The sequence below is a fragment of the Meles meles genome, chromosome 6 (assembly GCF_922984935.1).
Source record: "Meles meles chromosome 6, mMelMel3.1 paternal haplotype, whole genome shotgun sequence".
Taxonomy (NCBI): Eukaryota; Metazoa; Chordata; class Mammalia; order Carnivora; family Mustelidae; genus Meles; species Meles meles.
This window is the reverse complement of record NC_060071.1, coordinates 78379756-78396961: the sequence shown is the minus strand read 5'-3', so window position 1 is coordinate 78396961 and position 17206 is coordinate 78379756. Positions and strand designations below refer to the sequence as shown.

The 17206-nt window shown below is 59.2% G+C and overlaps 1 protein-coding gene across 8 annotated transcripts; it reads right to left on the bottom strand.

The window, feature by feature from the left end:
* Window positions 1-48: 48 nt before the first annotated feature.
* Window positions 49-17193, bottom strand: CARMIL3 (capping protein regulator and myosin 1 linker 3). Of its 8 annotated transcripts, none has more exons than XM_046008333.1 (41): window positions 16762-17193; window positions 16503-16605; window positions 15148-15242; window positions 14753-14803; window positions 14584-14643; window positions 14382-14497; window positions 14079-14176; window positions 13768-13838; window positions 13596-13669; window positions 13294-13369; window positions 13121-13209; window positions 12557-12651; window positions 12242-12328; window positions 11938-12047; window positions 11724-11801; window positions 11088-11164; window positions 10902-11006; window positions 10739-10808; window positions 10189-10270; window positions 9979-10075; window positions 9762-9816; window positions 9501-9673; window positions 9226-9294; window positions 8907-9000; window positions 8723-8821; window positions 8175-8303; window positions 7887-8000; window positions 7291-7466; window positions 6402-6489; window positions 6124-6261; window positions 5778-5841; window positions 5437-5645; window positions 4951-5054; window positions 3991-4306; window positions 3498-3626; window positions 2786-2852; window positions 2593-2682; window positions 1004-1122; window positions 742-922; window positions 476-577; window positions 49-359 (listed from the first exon to the last, which is right to left on the bottom strand). In XM_046008333.1, the coding sequence occupies exons 1-41, from the start codon at window positions 17191-17193 to the stop codon at window positions 334-336; spliced, it is 4608 nt and encodes a 1535-aa protein (XP_045864289.1). In that variant the 3' UTR covers window positions 49-333. The 8 variants fall into 8 exon arrangements, with proteins under 8 accessions (XP_045864289.1, XP_045864291.1, XP_045864290.1 ...); XM_046008335.1 differs by having other exon boundaries at window positions 742-916; XM_046008334.1 differs by having other exon boundaries at window positions 4951-5051.
* Between the last annotated feature and the right edge of the window lie 13 nt (window positions 17194-17206).

The window sequence follows — 17206 nt, the reverse complement described above, 5'->3', positions numbered from 1 at the left end:
GGCGGCAGCGAAAGGGGAAGATAGCAGAGACCAGGCAGGCAGTGAGTCTGTTTTTTTATTTTATACAAGGAGGGAGAGAGTCCCTGGGGATAGAGGGACAGATCCACCCTTCCAGGAGAGGAGCCGGCCCTGCCCCAAGCTCGGCCTCCCTCTCTCCAGGTCGCTCCCTCCCTTCCTGTCCCCCACCTGCTGTCCCCACACCTCATCCTGCCATCCTGCCCCCTGGGATGGGTTGGCAGAAGGCCTGGAGGTGCGGGGGGTGGGTGGGTGGGGGTATGAGTCCTTGTGAGGCACATGTTGAGAGGAGGGCTGGGCAGGGTGCTGCTGTGGCTGTCAGTCTGTTCCTGGCTCACTGGTTCCTGTTGGGGACAAATCTGGTGAGTCCTGTTTCCCGGGCAGGGACAGCCCACCTCTCCGTGTGGGCTATGCCATGTCAGGCAGAGGGGGACCGCCCTTTCACCCACCCCACTGGCACCTGTGGGGTCAGGGGGCTGTCTTCTGTCAGGCTCCAGCTTGTCGCAGGACTGTGCCCTCCGTGTCCTCTTGGGCTTCAGGGGGGCAGTCCGGCGGCCTGGATCTGGGGGCCCAGAAATGACAGTCAAGGGAGGCCTGGCACATGAGTAGGGCTCATTGGCCAGGCCCTTATCCAGCCTGTGACTCATTCCAAGCCTGGGAGAGGGTCCTGATATGGGCAACAAGGTCCGAGAGGCACCCCAACCCCCCTCCAGCCAGGGGGCTGACCTTGGACCTCAGGCTCCTCTTGGTCCTGGTGTGAGCCCAGCCTCAGCCGGGCTCTGTTCATTCCTGGAGCTGCACCCCCAGCCTCAGCCTCCTCCCTGCCCCCTGGCTCCTGTGGGGGGCGGCGGCCCCTGGGCACAGCCACAGGCTTGGGGGGCCGTGGAGCTAAAGGGGGGTCCTGCAGCTGGCAGAAGGAAAAATGCTGGGTCAGTTAGTCTTTTCACCTCATCCCAGGGCCTCTCCCATCCACCTTGCCGGCCCTCACCTTGGCATTCCTAGCAGGAACGGTCCTCTCTGGGAATAGGGTATCCTCTTTGTCCTCCTCCCCATCCTGAGAGGCTGGGCTGGGGCTCTGGCAGCTGTGGTTGGGGGCACTCTCCTCAGCTGGGGAATGGGAACAGAGGAGAAGGTGCAGGAAAAGGCATTCTGGAGCCAGGACTTTTCCCCCTCCAAGCCCATTTGCTCCTACTTCTCTGCCCTGCACCGCCCCTGCTCTCGTGTTTCCATAGCCCTTGGTCTCCAAGATTGTCCTGAGCCCATCACCTTGGGGTTGGAGGAGGGGGCGCTCTGGCCTAGCTGTTCCTCCCCAAGAGCAGTTCCTGCTGGGGCAAAGCCAGGGCCCAGGGACTGCGGGGTCCCCAGGCATGGCTGCCCATCCAGGCCTGCAGTGCCCCAGGGCCCTGCCAAGGCTGCAGCCTGGCATTCCCAGGACTCTGTCTGCCAGTCTGATTTAGATGGTGAGAGCCTTGGGGAGAGATGGTCTGGCACCCTCCCCCGCCCCCTCTGTGGCTTTATGCAATCTAAGCCCGACTGGGGTTGGGGGGGGGCTACATGGAAGGTGTTGTCTGCGTGTGTATTTGTGAGGTGTGAGTAAAAGGGACCTGCAAGGGTGCTGGTGGCAGGTGTGTACAATAGAGCTTCTGACTCTTGTGGTTTCCTAAATGAGGGATGGAGCCTCTCTTTAGGTGTTTTAACTGGTCTGTGTGTGGGATGGGATAATCTGCAAAGATGGCCTCAGTGCTGGGACAGCCTTGGAGGGCCAGGAGCACAGGCTCTGCACCACGGACTTGGGCCCTAGCCTTGGGAGAGGAGTGGGGTAGGGGGACAAAAGTCAACCTCTATCGGGAGATTTGTCCGTGTCAGTGATGTTGGGGGGTCATATCTGAGGCCTGTGTGCAATTAAGTTGATGCTGAGCTGACCAGCTTTCCTTTAGAGGCTCCTTAAGTGAGAAGTGCTCCAACGAAAAGCAAGCATCATATCATAATTTATTTGCCCCTTCAGAGTTCTGAAGACAGAAGGTAAATGACCAGCTTAAGGTCAACACTGGTGGTGGCTGAGCCGGGACTGACACCTGTGGTTTCTGACCTCCAAGGCATGGCTCGCGTCCCTTCCTTGTGACACGTTTCTGAGCGGACTGAGGATGGCCTGGCCAGCTACTTTTGGAGGAGACTGGAATGTCTGAGGTGGCTCTGGCGCGGCTGGTACTTGCCCACCCTCTTTCCCAGCTGAGGTGCAGAGAGAGAGGCCTTCTTTATAGGGACGTCTCTCTACTGCTGGTGGTGAGGGGTGGCGTCTGCCCCACAGAATTCCCTGGAACCATCCACAACACATTGTTCCTATCTCCTAACCCTTGCTGGCAAAGCCACTTTTGTTCTGTGGGAACTTGCTTTGGATTGGCTTGTTCGTTTCTTTTAGATATGGCTTTGTAAATGTCCAGAAACATTTGTACTGTTGTGACTTCCTCACTGCCCCATCATGCTTGTAAGTTTCCCCAACACAGGGGCTGTGGCTTCTGGGTCTTTGGCCACACCCTGGGTCTTTAGTGTGGCTGGGCAGGAAGAGGTGTTCCATACCTATGTGCCATGTGGCCTCTGCTCGGCGCATGGCGCTGAAGCTTGGCTTGCTGCTTTGGGGTGGTGGTGGGGGCTTCCAGGCTCCGGGCCCTGGAGTGTGGGGAGGGGATGGGAAAGGGGGAAGGGAGAGACACATCAGGAGGGGACCCTGAGAGAGGGCCCAAGGAGAGGAAGTGAGGGCGACCATTCTCACCTGCATCGTCTGAAGAGCGCCGTTTCTGCCAAGCCTGGGTGCTGCCCTCCAGGTCCGGGCCTGTGCCCTGAAAGGACAGCTGAGTCAAGTCATAAGAAAAGTGTCCTCCCCATGGGGCTGCAGTCAACAAGGGACTTCTGCTCAGGTATCTCATGCTGTTCTCCTGGCATTGGTCCCTGGACTCTTGGTCCTTTTCCCCCCAAAGTGACATCCCTACCAGCCAAGGGGCGTAAGAAATGGTTTACACAAAGGACGTACTGTTATTTTAATAGTTCTGTGTTTATTTTCTGTGTGGTAGAAAAAAAAATGAATGGTACAACAAACCCATGATTTGAAAAACCGATCATGCTTAGGACCCGAGTAAGTTAAAAAGGTGAGTTGACTGAAAGAATAGATAAACGAAGTAATAGAGGTGGTATGTGGGGAAGGTAAAAATCAGTCATAAAGGGGGTAATCAAGTCACCAAAGTTTGAGAAAGGGAGCTCCAGAGGTAAGTATTTTTATGACTGCCTGCTTGGCAAGGAAGTAGAGGCTCTGGGCAATAAGGCGACCTGCCTGGGCTTTCGTGGCAGGCAAGTGTGTGGAATGAGCAGACCTGCAACTCATACCTTCTAACACCACAGAATCTCTCTGCTGGCCCAGCAGGGACGGGGCTCGGAAAGGAAGGTAGACAGGGATCCATAGGAACGGTAGGTGCCTGGGCTCCCCTCACCTCTCGTTTCCCGTCGAAGCTCCAACCCTTGGCTCTTCCCAACCCAGGAAGGGCAACACCATGGACCCTTGGCTGCTGTGCCGTCCCAGGGGCCAGGCCCCCCTCCCCTGGCTCTGCCCCCTCAGTGCCCTGGAACAAGGCCTCGGGTTTACAAGCAGTTCCTGATGGAGAAGCAGCTCTGTGGGCAGCAAGGGAGTAGGAGAAGGTCCCTGCCCCCCTAAGCCCCCAGCCCTGAGGCCGTCCTGCTCCAGCCCTTTGACCCTCCAGCCCTCCTCTGAGGAGTCCGTGCTTTACCCTCCTTGGCATGCAGCACTCCCAGCATGCACTGGGTCACCAAGCTTAGACAGCTCAAGGAGTGGGGCCGCTGGGATGACCAAAGTTCCCCAGAACCCTGAGTCCTAGCATTCTCCCATTAACTGCCTGGGGCGGGGCAAGTGGGTGGGCTATGTGCAGAACAGCAACGGGGCAGGATACAGCACCTTGCCTCACTTACCATCTTCCTGTGGAAGGAAGGCCCCCGGCTCCCCCCAAATCCAGGGAGGGGGCCGCTCTCCTCCTCTGGGCTCCAGCACGGGGAGGAGTTATTGCCGAGGCTGGGGGGATCTGGGCTGGGGGGGCTCTCCTGAGTTGGGGGTGGGGGCGGGGGTGGAGGGAGGAGGAGCCCAGTGGTGGGGGACCCTGGCCCCCTCTCCCCCTTGAAGCTCCGGGGCCGGCGAAAGTGAAACAGGCCTCTGCGCCTCTTCTTCTGGAGTGGAGGCAGTGGTGGCTCCGAGAGGCCTGGCCGCAGGGTCCGTAGGGTCCGGGGGTAGCTGGGCAGGGTTGGGGTGAGTTAGTGACAAAGCCCTGGGCAGATGCAGATGCCAGATGCAGAGTTTGCTCAGGGTCCAGGCTGGTGCCCTGTTAGTATAGTCCTGGGTCTGATAAACCTCCCATCTTCCTCTCTCACCCAGCCTTTCCTGCTGCCCCATAATCCTTTCCACTTCCTTCTCAGGGGAGATGGTGTCCTCACCTTCCCTGTCATAATCCTCCAGCAGCCTCCTTCCCCTCATCTCCCCAGCAACTCCTTCCTCCCAGGCATCCCCATCCCCCCATCATTCTCTCAGCTTCTCCAAGTGACTCTGTTTCTTTTGGACCGATCCTGGGGTGTCTGCAGGACGGTGACAGAGAATATACCCTCCGGGCCTCTTTCTACTAACTGCTGCCACCCCATCCACCCACCCTGTCCCCACCATCCCATTGTGGTGGTTCACCCTGACCCCATCCTTGCCGGCTGTCCTGAGGAGAGCCAGAAAACATGGGAGGTAAGGGCTGGGTGGGGAAGGATGAGAACGTGGGGAAATGTTCCAGAGAGACTGGTTTTGGGACCCTGCCATTGGACAGGCCCTCCGTGACTGCTGGGAGGACACAGGAGCCCTTCGCCTGCAGAAAATGGGACTGTGTCTAGGTGCCACACCTGGAGCTTTCATCCATGACCCTTCGGCTGAAGAAGTCCTCCAGCCCCTCATCCAGGCGGGTAGCCATCCCATTCTCCTGACGAGTCCCAGTCACTGGCACCTGCTGGGAGGAACGTCCTGTAGGATATCTCACCTGGATCAGGAAGTCCTCTCCACTGCCCCCATCCACTCAGGGTCTTTGCCTTTGGACTTGGCCTTGCCTCTTGTTGGCCCCATGGAAATTGAGACTTCAGTCCACTTGGGAATTTCCTAAGCTTGGTGGCTCTTGGCTCTGTCCCTCACCCAAATGAGAAATGCCACTGTCTGGCAGACAGCGATTTCCTATCTGGGAAAACTGGATAATCCCATCCTCTTTTGGTAGCCTACTGGGGCCCCTGCCTGATCCCTCAAGGCTGATGTTTCCGGCATTGGGGTCCTAAAGCTAGAACCGCTGGCATGGCATTGCTAAGTGAAGTTTGTCCTCTTGTGAGGACGTAGGGACTCACACTGGGCCGACCAGGTCCTGGAGGGGTAGTCCGGGGGGGTCGGGGCCTGCCTTGTGTTTGATGCCTTAGCTTATAGCCATGAGTGGGCAGCTCGGACAGACCCTCCCAGGAGCCACCGCTGGTGGGCTGGCTGCTCCCGAGTCCTGAGAACCAGCCGGGGGGGATCCCCAGGCTTCCCAGCTGGCTTTCCATGTCCTGAGGGCTCCCACCTGTGGGCACAGCAGCGTTAGAGGGACCAGCAGGAGGCCCAGGGAGAAAGCAGGTGGGTGAGCAGAATTAAACAGGGACCAGGGCCTGGGAAGGGAATCTGGAGGGCATCAGGTTTGAGGCTGGGGACTCACTAATGAAGGCGGACACTGGCCGGATCTTGCGGCAGCGTTTCTGTTTTCTGATGGCCATGGTGTCCTGCAGAAATGGAGACAAAGCGTGGGCCCGGGCTGCAAGTCCCCAAGAGCCTCACATGAAGCCTCCTGTTCCTCACAAAGCCATCTCTTTAGAGCCCCTGCCCCTGCCTCCCTGCCCTTGTGTGGCTGAGGCATTGGGATGAGAGAAGAGGCGAGGCTGGCCTGGGGTGAGGGATGAGACCAGGCCCAGCAACAGGGGACAGTGCAGTCCAGAGAAAGGGAAGGGAACAGTGTTCTGGAGGTTCCTAGTTTAGGGTGGGGAATGGGGGGGTGGGGAACTCACAATGTTGGTCCCGAGTTCATCATCTGTGGTCTCCTCATGCTCATGGTTCCGGCCTCGGCCCCGGGAGGACAGATCCTGCCCTTGGCCTGGGCCCGATGGTGGATCTGATAGTGTCTTTAGCTGAGCCAGGTGCCGGGCCTAGGGAAGGACAGATGTGAACCAGTTCCCCAGGAAGCTGTCCACTTTTCAGGGCTATGGGAGATGGTTACTTGGGGGGGGGATGGGACGATGTCAGATGGGGGGTGTACCTGAGCCTGGCTGGGTTTCAAAAACCTTACCAGGCTCTTATGGGAGTGGTACAGCTCCTGTAGGATCTCGTCCACTATGGAGTTGGTCAAGTAGGTGACGACTGAGAGCTTCACTTCACTGTGGGTACAGGTGGGACAGCTCAGCTACCCCCTCTGTGGCCCCTGAGCCTCAGCCCTGCCCTTCCCCAGATGCCTAAGGGACTGGGCAGCTGGCCTGGCTGTCCACAGAGGTGTCTTAGGTCTCCCTTATGTCTCATAAAGGCATGCCCCATCCCACCACTGACCCCCAGCATAATGTGTGTGGATTGGGAGGGTGCGCCAAGAGGAATTGAGAAGGGGGAGGAGCAAGGGGGCTCCACGCCAGACTCCTGAAGTTCCAGTAGAACAGAGCTGGGTAAGTTGGGGTGCTGAGTAAACCCTGCTGGTCTCTGCTGTAAGCCCAGAAACTGGTTCTTCCTGAGCATGGCTATTTCACATGTATGTGTGAGCATTTTCCTTTGCTTTGGTGAGTGGGGGCACCCAGAATGAGAGCTCTGGGTGGGGGTGGGGGGTTGGCAACAAGAACTTTGTGGGGGAAGAGTGTAGAACATGCACCCCTACTCATCAATTTGTCCATGCCCCCCAGGAAGCTGTGCTTTGTTTCTGGGAGGTGATTCTTAGTGCACACATGTGACTATGTGTGTGTGTGTTTACATCTGTGTGTGCACTGCCAGGCTCCTAAACCCAGGCTCAGCACTTAGATTTCTAGGGCAAAGACCAGTCAGACCCTAAATAGCAAGGTTGCAGTTAGTTAAAGATTTATCCCTTGTAATGGAGATTGTGCCATTCATTATTCATTGCTGATATCTGGGCCCCAAGTCCCTAAGTGCTCTGGGCCAAATCCAGCCCCGTCCCAGTGCCAACCCCTTCCGCCTCTCACTCCAGCTTGTTCTGAATGTCCTGTCCTGCCTGCTCCAGCAGCGCCCCTCGGATGAAGTTCCGGGGCACAGTGACGCGCTCAGCCACATTGCTCAGCATCTTGTTGTGCCCCTCTGCCACTCGCATGGCCACGGGACATAGCTCCTGTGTTAGGCTGACCATCGACTCCAGGATCACCTGGTGTGGGGGAAGGGAGGCCAGAGCCCCAGAGGGGCGCAGGGTAAGGCTGGCGCCGCAACGGAGGACACTCTAGTCTATTCCAGCTCCCTCTGGTGAGACTGAGGGACCCACCAACGTTCCAGGGCTGGTTACCAGGCAGAGCCTGGGACATTCAGGCTTCCCCACATCCTGGTCAGTGTCCCTTCCACCCTACTGTATGGACAGGGGAGAGTCAGTCCAAGGATTAGAGTCCAAAGAGCAGAGGTCAGAGTTGGGGGCCAAAAGGAAAGTAGCAGAAAAAAATCCAAACCCTGTTTTCTAGCCTGACACACTGGAAGTATAGTGGCTTCAACTCTGCATTTCTGTCTTATCCTCAGTAATTTCCCTGTGCTAACCTCAGCCCTCAGCTTTAAGCCTTGGTCAACACTTTGGACTTGCCTGCAGCTCCTTGTCCACAGCCTTGGACACCTCGCTGGCAACTGACTCTAGCCTCTGCCGTACAGGCCCATCGTTGGCCAGCACATGGCCCAGCTCATAGAGGCTGGGAAACAGCTGCAGAAGGAAGGGTTATCAGCAGAGGGTCAGAATTGGGTCCGACCACATCCCAGGGGGCCCTGGGCTAGGAGGGCAGATGTGCGGGTCAGGGCCCGGATATTCGTGGGGCAGTGTGGCTAGCTTTCCTAGGCTCTCGGTCTGTACCAGAGGGTAGGGCTGCAGAGAGCTCACCGCCCGTGAGTTTTTGGCATCCTTGATGAGGTCCCGAGCATAAAGCAGCTCATCCTGCACAGGCTCCAGGGGGCACAGCCTCAGCGCCCGAACCTCCTCCTGCACTCGGCCGCACAGCCGCTGCAGCATCTGGAGCACAGCCAGTTAAAGTGTCAGGGGGGGTATCCTTGCACCTTCCTCTTCCCAGGTGGGACCCCAGGCACCCCATTTCTGGGTCCCCTGGGGCAGTGCTCCTGCTGTTGGCACTGATGGGGTAGTGGTGTCTCTGGATGGCCTGTTCTCTCTTCTTCTTGGGGTGCCCTTGAGTTCCCAGGATACTCCCGCAGTTCTGAACACTCCTTGTCTGGGGCCCCCCACCTGTTCCCTCAGGTCTGAGGCCAGACCACGAATGCGCTGTCTTTTGCTCATCCGCATGCGGAGTCCAGTTATGACAGCCACAGGATGCCTCTTTCATGCCCCGCCCCCTTGGCGTGCCGTGCTCTATCACCTCACGCCCGAGCCCCGCGTGCCGCACGCATGCCCCACATGGCCCAGAGGGAAACGTTTACTTGCTCGGCGCTGCTGGTCACCAGGCCCTGCTGCAGCCGGAAGGCCTGCTCCTGGGGGCACGTCTGGGAATGGTTGTTCCTCACCAAGCACCACTGGATCTGGAAAAGACAGGGTGGGAGGCGTTAGGGCTTGGGATGTGGGCCCTTCCCTCTGCTGTTCTGCCCCCACCATTTAGGCCTCTACCTTCTGCCAGACGTCCTCCGTGCGCTCAGGGGCGCTGCGGTAGGCTTGGGAGATGTCGCTCACGGGGAAGGACATGAAGCGGAGCGTGTGGTTGCTGTGGGGCACAGTGGCACAGCTCTGGGAGGGGGAGAGGTGAGGAAGGGCCCTTGCTCCCCAAATCCCCCTTATTGACAATCTATGTCACCCTCGGCCTTTCTTAACGTTTCTGTGCAAATAGGTTGAGCAAGCTAGGGTAGGGGCTGTTGTAGCAGGTCCAGGCCCAGGGTCCAGGCCCACGGAGGCTGGGGCTGGGGTTAAGGCAGAGCCCCATTCTGCTCACCTCTCCAGGGCCCTTGCAATATCCAGAAAGCCCAGGGCAGATGTGTTGTTCCGATCCCATAGGATGGTTCTAGGGAGAGAGTGAATGGCTGCTGGTGACCCCTCCCTCATACAGCAAGCTCTGGAGTCCTCCCTTCTTTCCTGGGTGATGGAGCTGACTCTGACCCTGGGCCTGAGGGTGTCCAGGAAGCTGGGGTACAGAGCGACGGGGCAAGCAGGGAGGGCGTGTTGAGAGTGGGGGCTGGGGTCCCAGGTTGGGCCAACTGTGCGCTGCACCTGAGGGAGGAGTTGATCTGCAGGGCCTTGGACAGCATCTTGGCCCCGATGTCTTCCATGCCATTGCCGCTCAGGTCCACCTTGGCCAGGCAGGTGTTGCTGCCCAGCGCATTGATGAGGATGCTGGTGCGAAGCTTCAGTCTTGAGTCTGCTACGGATAGCGACTGCAGGGACTATGTGGGCAAGAGCAGAGTTGGGCCCAGTCCCCACACCCCCTGCAGCCCCTGTCACCATGGGTCCCCCCCAGGCCCAGGCACTCACACAATCCTCTTCTTGGATCAGTTGCACCAGCTTGTGGAGGATCTCCTCCAGGGTCCTGTAGGGAGTCAGGGCTCAGAGCAGGTGGGGAGGGGCTAAGGTCATGCTACTAGAGGAGCAGGAGGTGACTTGAGCAGGGAGGGGCCAGAGGTAATACAGTGAGCCAAAAGGGCATGTGGATGGTGGAGTGAGGTCTGGGGGCATGGGGAGGGGGCCTCACTTGGCCTTGACATTGAAGTTCTTTCCCAGGAACAGGTGCTTGAGGGACTTGTTCTTTCCAAGTGCGGGCACCAGTGTCAGGAGGTCGGAGTCAAACCCTGGCCAACAGATGGGAGAGGTCTGGCCTTGAGGCCTGAGGCTCACTGGAGTATCCTCAGGGGTTCTCCTCCATGCCCCACTGGTCCCCAGGAAGGAAAGTGCCCCTACTCACCATTGTCTGACAGATCTAGGCTGCCCACACAGGGGACAGCCGCTAGCTGCTCCTGCAAAGCTTGGGCTCCTGCTGAGCGGAGCTGCGGGGACATGGTGGGGAAAGCAGGGGTAGGGGGAGAGGGCACCTTTAATGCTTAGAGACTAGAGTAGTCACACTAGGACTCAAGGACATTCTAGGTCGCAGGTGTGAAATCAGGAGGCCCCTTCTCCACACCAGATCCTTTCCTAAGGTTCTCTCCCCTCCCTTTAGCCAGAAAGATCTCCAGGTCCCGACTCTGGAGATAGCTCTCTCCTGCCCTCTGGTGGGAAAGTCTGGTATCTCCCACCCCAAAGCTTTCAGTGGGGAGACTGTAAGCTGAAAATGACCTCTGAAAAGAGGAACAGAGACTGCAGACTAAGAAGGGAAAGTAGAGGTGTGGTCAGGTCCAAGGGCCACAGCGGTGCAGCACAGAGGCAAGATGGAGCCAGGGGCTGAGGAAGATGGGAGAAATGAACAGGGGGGCGATGGGTAGGGGCCTTGCAGGGGCCTTGGAGGAAGGAAGGCTCACCTCACAGCTGCTGAGGTCTAGGTGCAGATCACTGAGGTGACTGTTGAGGGAGAGGCCCTGGAGCAGCGCCCTGTGGGAGGAAGGTCAGCAGGCCCACCTCTACCCCCACCCTCTTCTCTCACGGTTCCCACTTGGACTCCCCCCAACCCTGCACCCACCCGACCTGAGGGCCTCCAGGGGCAGCCTTGTGGCTGACAGGTTGACGTGGCTCAGTGTGTAGGCGCTGCTGAAGAACTGCTTGAAGGCTGGTGGGGCCTCGCGGCCCTTCCTGCGGAGACTCCTGGGGTCAGCAAGGGAGGGGGATGCCGACGGCTCACCTCATCCCTCCCTGCAGCCCTTGTGCTCCCACCTGTGGGAGCAGCTGTTGCGTGCCAGGTTGAGGTAGGTTAGGTGGGAGCAGCAGCCATGGAGCAAGGCTCCCAGAAGCTGTGGGGAGAGACATGGCAGGTCTCACAGGGGCTGAGAGGGGTATTGGGAGTGGCTGGCAAGGACTCCTCCCTCCCACCCCATCAAGGTCCTGGCTCATCACCCTCAGCAGGCAGTCTGTGTGAGCCCCTCTGTGAATGCCCACTTTGCCTCTTAATGTCTCAGTGTCCCCCTCTGTGGAGAGTGGGTCTACTCCTTGCCTGACCCCCAGGAGTGGTGGAGAGGCAGGGAATGTAAAGCCAGGGTTACCAGGGGCTCCTAAGGTGCCTTGTTCAAGTGAGAGGGAAAATCCTTTCCTCCTGACGGGCTCAGCCCTATGCCAGGGTGCTCAGCTGGAGAATGGAAGGAGGGCCAGCTTTTAGCACAGCCAGCACAACCTTGGGCAGTGACCAGGACAGCATGCCCCACAGGTGTGAGCTGTAGGTGTTGCTTTGGAATTCAGCTGAAGTTGGAGTCATCCCACCAGCTCTGCCCACTCAAGGCACGGGCAGTGAGGCAGGGACCCACGCTGGCCTCCCTAAATCCCCTCAGGCTGGCTCTCCCATCACCAACCCCTCACCAAATCAATGGCGCAGTCGGTTCCTGCCAGGTCCAGGTGCACCAGAGCATTGGGCTGGGCCAGGAAACTGTAGAGGGCCTGGGAACAAGGACAGAGGGGCTGCCAGGGAACAGGTGATAGAGCCCCTCCACCCCCAAGCTACAGGGCAGAGACGCCCAGGTCCTGAAGCCTGAGCCTGCCTCCGCAGGGCTTGAGCTCTGTTTTGTGGACTCACATTGGCCTCGTCTGTGGCGAGCAGCCCAGGGTTCTTGCTCAGGTCCAGGTATCGAAGGGAGCTTGCAAAGGCTGGGTTGGCTCCGAAGGTCTGGCCCAGTGCCTGGAGCCCTGAGCACAGTGGGCACTGAGCTGGACTGGCCCCCATCCCCACCTCTTGGACACACCACCCTACGATGTGGCTTTCCCTCCCTCAGATCCCTGGGATGCTATATGAGTGTGTTAGTACACCTCTGGGACACGAGACTCTGGAGGGTGCTGGAGGAGGAGCAGAGGTCAGAGGTCAGGGTCCCTGGTGCAAGTACCTCGAGGGGAGATGGCAGTCTTGGCCAGGCACAGTTTGGTGAGGCCAGTGGGGAAGCAAAGGAGCTGCTGACTCAGACTGAGGAAGCCTGGGGAGTGGAGAGAGAAATGGGCCAGTGAGGGGCTGACAGTGGGCACGGGGGGGTGCAGAGTCAGGGTGGGGGCTTGAAGTGGGTACAGGCCTGGGGTCAAGGACAGCAGTATTGGGGCAAGGGCTGGCATCAGGCCGGAGAGCCCCTGTTCAGCCCCGGGTTGGGCTCTGGGTGAGGACAGGGGTCTGTGTTGCAGTGGGGGTAGGATTCAGGGCTGGGGCTCACCCTTGTCCTCGATGGGGTTGTGGGACAGAGTGAGGGCATGCAGCACACAGCTCCCGTTCTCCCCAAACACCCCGGCCAGCTTCTGGACAAAGTCCCTTCAGGGAAGGGGAGGAAGGATTTGTTTGTCCCAGCCCCCGGGCTTCCCCTCTTCGTCCACCTGCCTGCCTGCATGGGGCTGCAAAGGTCAGAGGCCCCCACAGGTGGGGACCAACTTGGGGCCTGCCAGGGAGCTTGTCATCCCTCTGAAGGACCTGGGAAATTGTGCCAAGACAAAGCCTAGCTTTGGGTCCTTGCGGCTAGAGCAGCGCCCCCCTGCTGGGTAGTTGATAGAAGAAGGGGATGGGGCAGGGAGCATACTGGGAGAGGCCATGAAGCTGGGGTACCAGGAGGCTTAGGTCTGAGTCCCAGCTTGACCATAAACTTCTGTGTGCCCTTTTTGGGCCTAAATCTCCTTTTCTAAAAAGTGAGGAGCTGGAGGAGGTAGTGTGGAGGCCTGTATTATGCTCTGAGGTTCTAAGACTACATCCGTGGGGCACCGCTGCCCAGGGAGGAGGCTGGCCTCACGTCTTAATCCCGGCGTTGTCCAGCACCAGCTCTTCGAGGCTCCCCGACTTGCTCAGGGTGTGTAGCACCTGTTCTAGCACTTCAGAGCCCTAAGGACAGAGGGGGATTTTCCGATCAGGAGCCAAAGTGGGCGCTAATCTCCGGCCCCTCCTCCCACCCCTCCTAGTCCCTACCAGCCGCAGATCCTTGCAGTAGAGTTTGGTGAACCACTGGTTGTAGGCCAGGGCTGCCACCATTAGGGCCAAGTCTCTGTGGGCAGATTGAAGGGGCAGGAAAGTGGTGAGCAGAAGAATCTAGGGATGGGGTGATTGGGCTGGGAAAGTCTAGCCAGGTAGAAGGCAAGGGGCGGTAGAATTGGGAAGATAGAGCTGGGGCTGTGGGTAGGACTAGGAGAGAAAGCCTGAAAGGGCCAGGGTCAGGCTGAGGCTGGAAGGGTTCGGGGTGGGGGGATTGAGTCTTTGCTCCATCTGCTTACCGGCTTTCCAAGTGGCTGAAATCCAAAAGATTGAACTCCCGGTTATCCTCAGCATGGTAGATGGTGTCCACATCCTTGGAGAGGTGGAACTGGCTCATACCTGCTCCCTACCACCCCTGCCCTCTCCCTCTGGGTCCCACCTGCCCACCTGCCAGCTCCCTGCCCAACGTACCCATTGCACCTCCTCACGGCAATGCAGCCCATTGTAGTCACACAGTGCAGCATAGGTCTCAGAGAAGCCACCTGTGGGGCAGGACATGAGCTGGCTCCATGAGGAGTAAGGGCATGGGGAACAGGCTTGGGGTTCAAGGAAAGGTCAAGGTCATTCTATGTGGTCAGTGTGCTGGGTTCCTATGACACCATGAACCTCTGAGGTCTGGGAGCTATGGAGTCCTCAAGGCAGGCAAAGACCCAGGTGCAAAGGACTCTGGACAAGGGCAGGGGGGTTGAGGTTCCACTTGCATCAGGTCTGTCCCTGCATACCGCAGACACTGTGAGTGGTAGATGTGGAAGTCTCGGAGTTGGGGGACGTGTCTCGGGGCCCTTCGGGGGTGTCAGCATTTCCACGCCGGATTAGACACCTGGAAAATGAACATCCATCCCAGACAGGGGTGGAAAGAGGTTGTCAATTTTTTCCCTGTTATAGCTTCTGGGTCCCCAGGAAGAAGCAGGAGTGGGGACGTGAGGGCTCTTCTCCTCAGTGTTCCGGGAGCCCAGCCCCAGGGGAAGGAGGGAGAATTCTCCTTGTTGTTTAATCCTTGGAGAGATTCCTCCTTTGCCACTCACCCCGGGCCAGGGCAGACCTTGGAGAGGGCAGAGCTCACGTGTCGTGTCACCTGGTCCACGCTTTCAGCCGATGGCAGCCGCATGCTCACCAGGCCACGCTCCGTCTCCACCAGGATCTGGAAGAAAGGGAGCACCAGGGCCTCAGACATCAACTCCTTCCTCCTGCTGGCACCAAGAGCAGGGCCCAAGTCGTACCACTCACCTGGTTCTGACTGAGCGTGTTGAAGGCGCGGATTTCTAGGACATTGAAGGAACTCTCCACCTGTGTGTGGGGGGGGGGCACAGGGATGCTCATTTCGAGGTCAGGGCCTTGGCTGCCTGATTCTGGAGGGAGTATGGTGGGTGCACCCCTGCTCCTCAGCCCATCTCACCTTGGCTGGGATTTTAAGGGGGAAGAGGTGGAGGCGCCAGGAGGTCAGGGCCTTCAGAGAAAGGAAAAGAACATCAGCAGCAAATGGTGGCTCCTGAGGCCTAGGCCTCCCGTCCTCCTTCAGCACCCTCAGCCTGTGTGCAACCCCTGTCAGCAGTGGCCCTTTGCTCCAGATATCCTCCCTCTCTCTCATGTCCCACCCTGGGCTCCTGGACATCCACCCAGTCCAGCCTGCCCCCTTACTTATGCTTCGTCTCCTCTATGCCCCTGCCATCCACTTGGACATCCAGCCAGTCCACCCTGCCTCCCAGTTTCTTGTTCCCAGCAGCCCAGCTCTCCCTGATTAGGCCCCCTCTACCTTCCCCTACCTCCCCAGCCCAAGCCCAGTGCCCTTACCAGAACTCGATCCTCAAACTTCTTGGGCTTCGTCTCCAGCTTCACCCGATGTTGTTGGAGTACAGCCCCTTGGCTTAGGCACCTCCTGATGCTGTCTGTGGGTGGGTGGGGGGCCTGCTCAGAGCTCCCCCTTACCCTGGCCACCCCTACCTCCCCAGAGTTCTCCAGGTGTGGGGTCAGATGAGAGGAGAAATAAACAGAGAGAGCTTTCCTTCTTGGGTGGCTTCTGTCTTCCTATTGGAGGGGGTGGGGGTGTGGAGAAAACTCTGGTTCCTGATGTTCCTGAGTCAGGGGACAGTTGCTGAGTGACACTGTCTGTGGGAGGGTGTGTCTTACACTTCTGAGGGTGTGAAGGATTTTTCCAACCCATGCACTCCAGCAGCCATTGACACATACATAGTGAGTCAGTGTGTGGGGGCGTGGGGGTGTCCCTTTGACTATATTCTGGGTGGTCTGTGAGCATCTGCCTTTTACTATGGATGTGTGCCTGCCTTCTGAAGACACCAGGGAGCCTGTGTGTGTGGCCTTGGTAGGAGTGGATAGGTGAATGAGTGTGCTGTGCTTCTAGTTGTGAAAGACAGCTCTGCTGTAGGGGGTGGGGGTGGGATGCGGGGGGAGCGGTTGGGGGGTGGCGGTGGTGGAGGCTGTGAGGAGTTAGTGTTTAAATGAGCTCAGTACCCAGTTCCTAGCAAAACCATCCAGATATCCCAGTGTGTGTGTGGGTGTGTGTGTGTGGTGGGGGTGCGGCTTCTTTAAAGATGTGTGTAAACACATCGATAGTGAGTGAGTGTGTGTGTGTGTGTGTGTGTGTGTGTGTAGAGATATGGGAAACTGCCACGGTGCAGCATGCCTCTGAGTATCCTTGAACGTCCTGGTTTCTGCGTGGTCTAGCCTGTGCTCCCCCACCTAGGGCAGGGGGCTGGTGATGGTTGTGGTAGTGCTGGGGGGTCCGGTCTTGGCCATGCAAACAGGAGAGACCTTGAGGTGTGGGCGTGAGTAGGGAGAAGGGACAGGCTAAGACGGGGGCTCTGGGAGGCGAGCTGCAGAGACCCTGCTCTTGGTTTTAGCTCCAATCCCGGGCCTCTTCCCCGACTCTCTTCTTTGCCCCACTGGTCTGGGAGCTGCGGGGCTGCCAGAGGGGCTCCCAGGGCTAGTTCCGGGGCGGGGCCGGGAGGAGGGAGGGTGAGGAGCCAAGAGGCGGTCAGGACTGGGGGCAGCTCCCTTGACCCGGCGGGGCGAGCCGGGCCCCGCCCGGCAGGGAACCAGGGACTCCCCCGAGGAGAGGCTGGACACCTCACCGATGGATGGGCCAGGATCAATGAGAGTCAGCCCCAGGGAGCGTCAGGGGACTGCACCTGTCACCGAAGATCGGGACGGGAGGCTCTGGAACTGGAAGGTCCTGACAGGGTGAGGCGAGGCGAGCAGCCGAGGATGCTCCGGGGACAGCGACACCCCGAGCTAGGATGCAGGGGCAGGGGCTGCCTTGGAGTCGGAAGGCATGCGGCGAGGGGACAGGGCGGGGGAGGCACCGGGAATGGGTTGTACCGCGGGAGGAACGCACTGGTCTGGGATGCTCCGGGACGGGGCGTCCCGGAGACCACCGCAGCCTCGTACCTTGCAGCTCGCGGGTGAGCTCCGCGCTGGACTTGGCCATGGCGGCCGCTGCTGCTGCCGTTGCTGCAGAGGAGCCGCCGCCGCCGCTGGGGAGCCGCGGCACATGCTAGACCTGGCTCCGGTAGGGCCCGGGCGCTGAGCGCTGCAGCAGCCGCCGAACCGGCTCCAGTCAGGGGCGGCTGCGCGAGCGCTCCTCCCCCCCACCCCCCCGCAGGCCCTGGAGCCCGCCCCGCCCGGAGAGGTGCTGGACTGAGCATGCGCGCCGCGCCCCCGAGCTGCGTGAGATCCCGCGCGCGCTCGTGACCAACCCTCCCGCCGGCTCCAGCTTGCGACGCCCGGTGCGTGTCGCCTGGAGCCTGGGAAGTCTCCTGGGCTGGGGTGTCGTCCATTTTCCGTGCCATCCACTCCTTGGGCACCGTGAGCAGAATCCATTTCTTTTCTTTGT

Coding starts and splice junctions, on each gene's coding strand:
- CARMIL3 (XM_046008333.1), bottom strand. CDS start 17,193: ATGGATTCTGCTCACGGTGCCCAAGGAGTGGATGGCACGGAAAATGGA. Junction 10,809..10,901: donor CTGCCCCTGGAGGCCCTCAG/GTCGGGTGGGTG, acceptor TTCCTCCCACAG/GGCGCTGCTCCAGGGCCTCT. Junction 5,842..6,123: donor ATGAACTCGGGACCAACATT/GTGAGTTCCCCA, acceptor CCATTTCTGCAG/GACACCATGGCCATCAGAAA.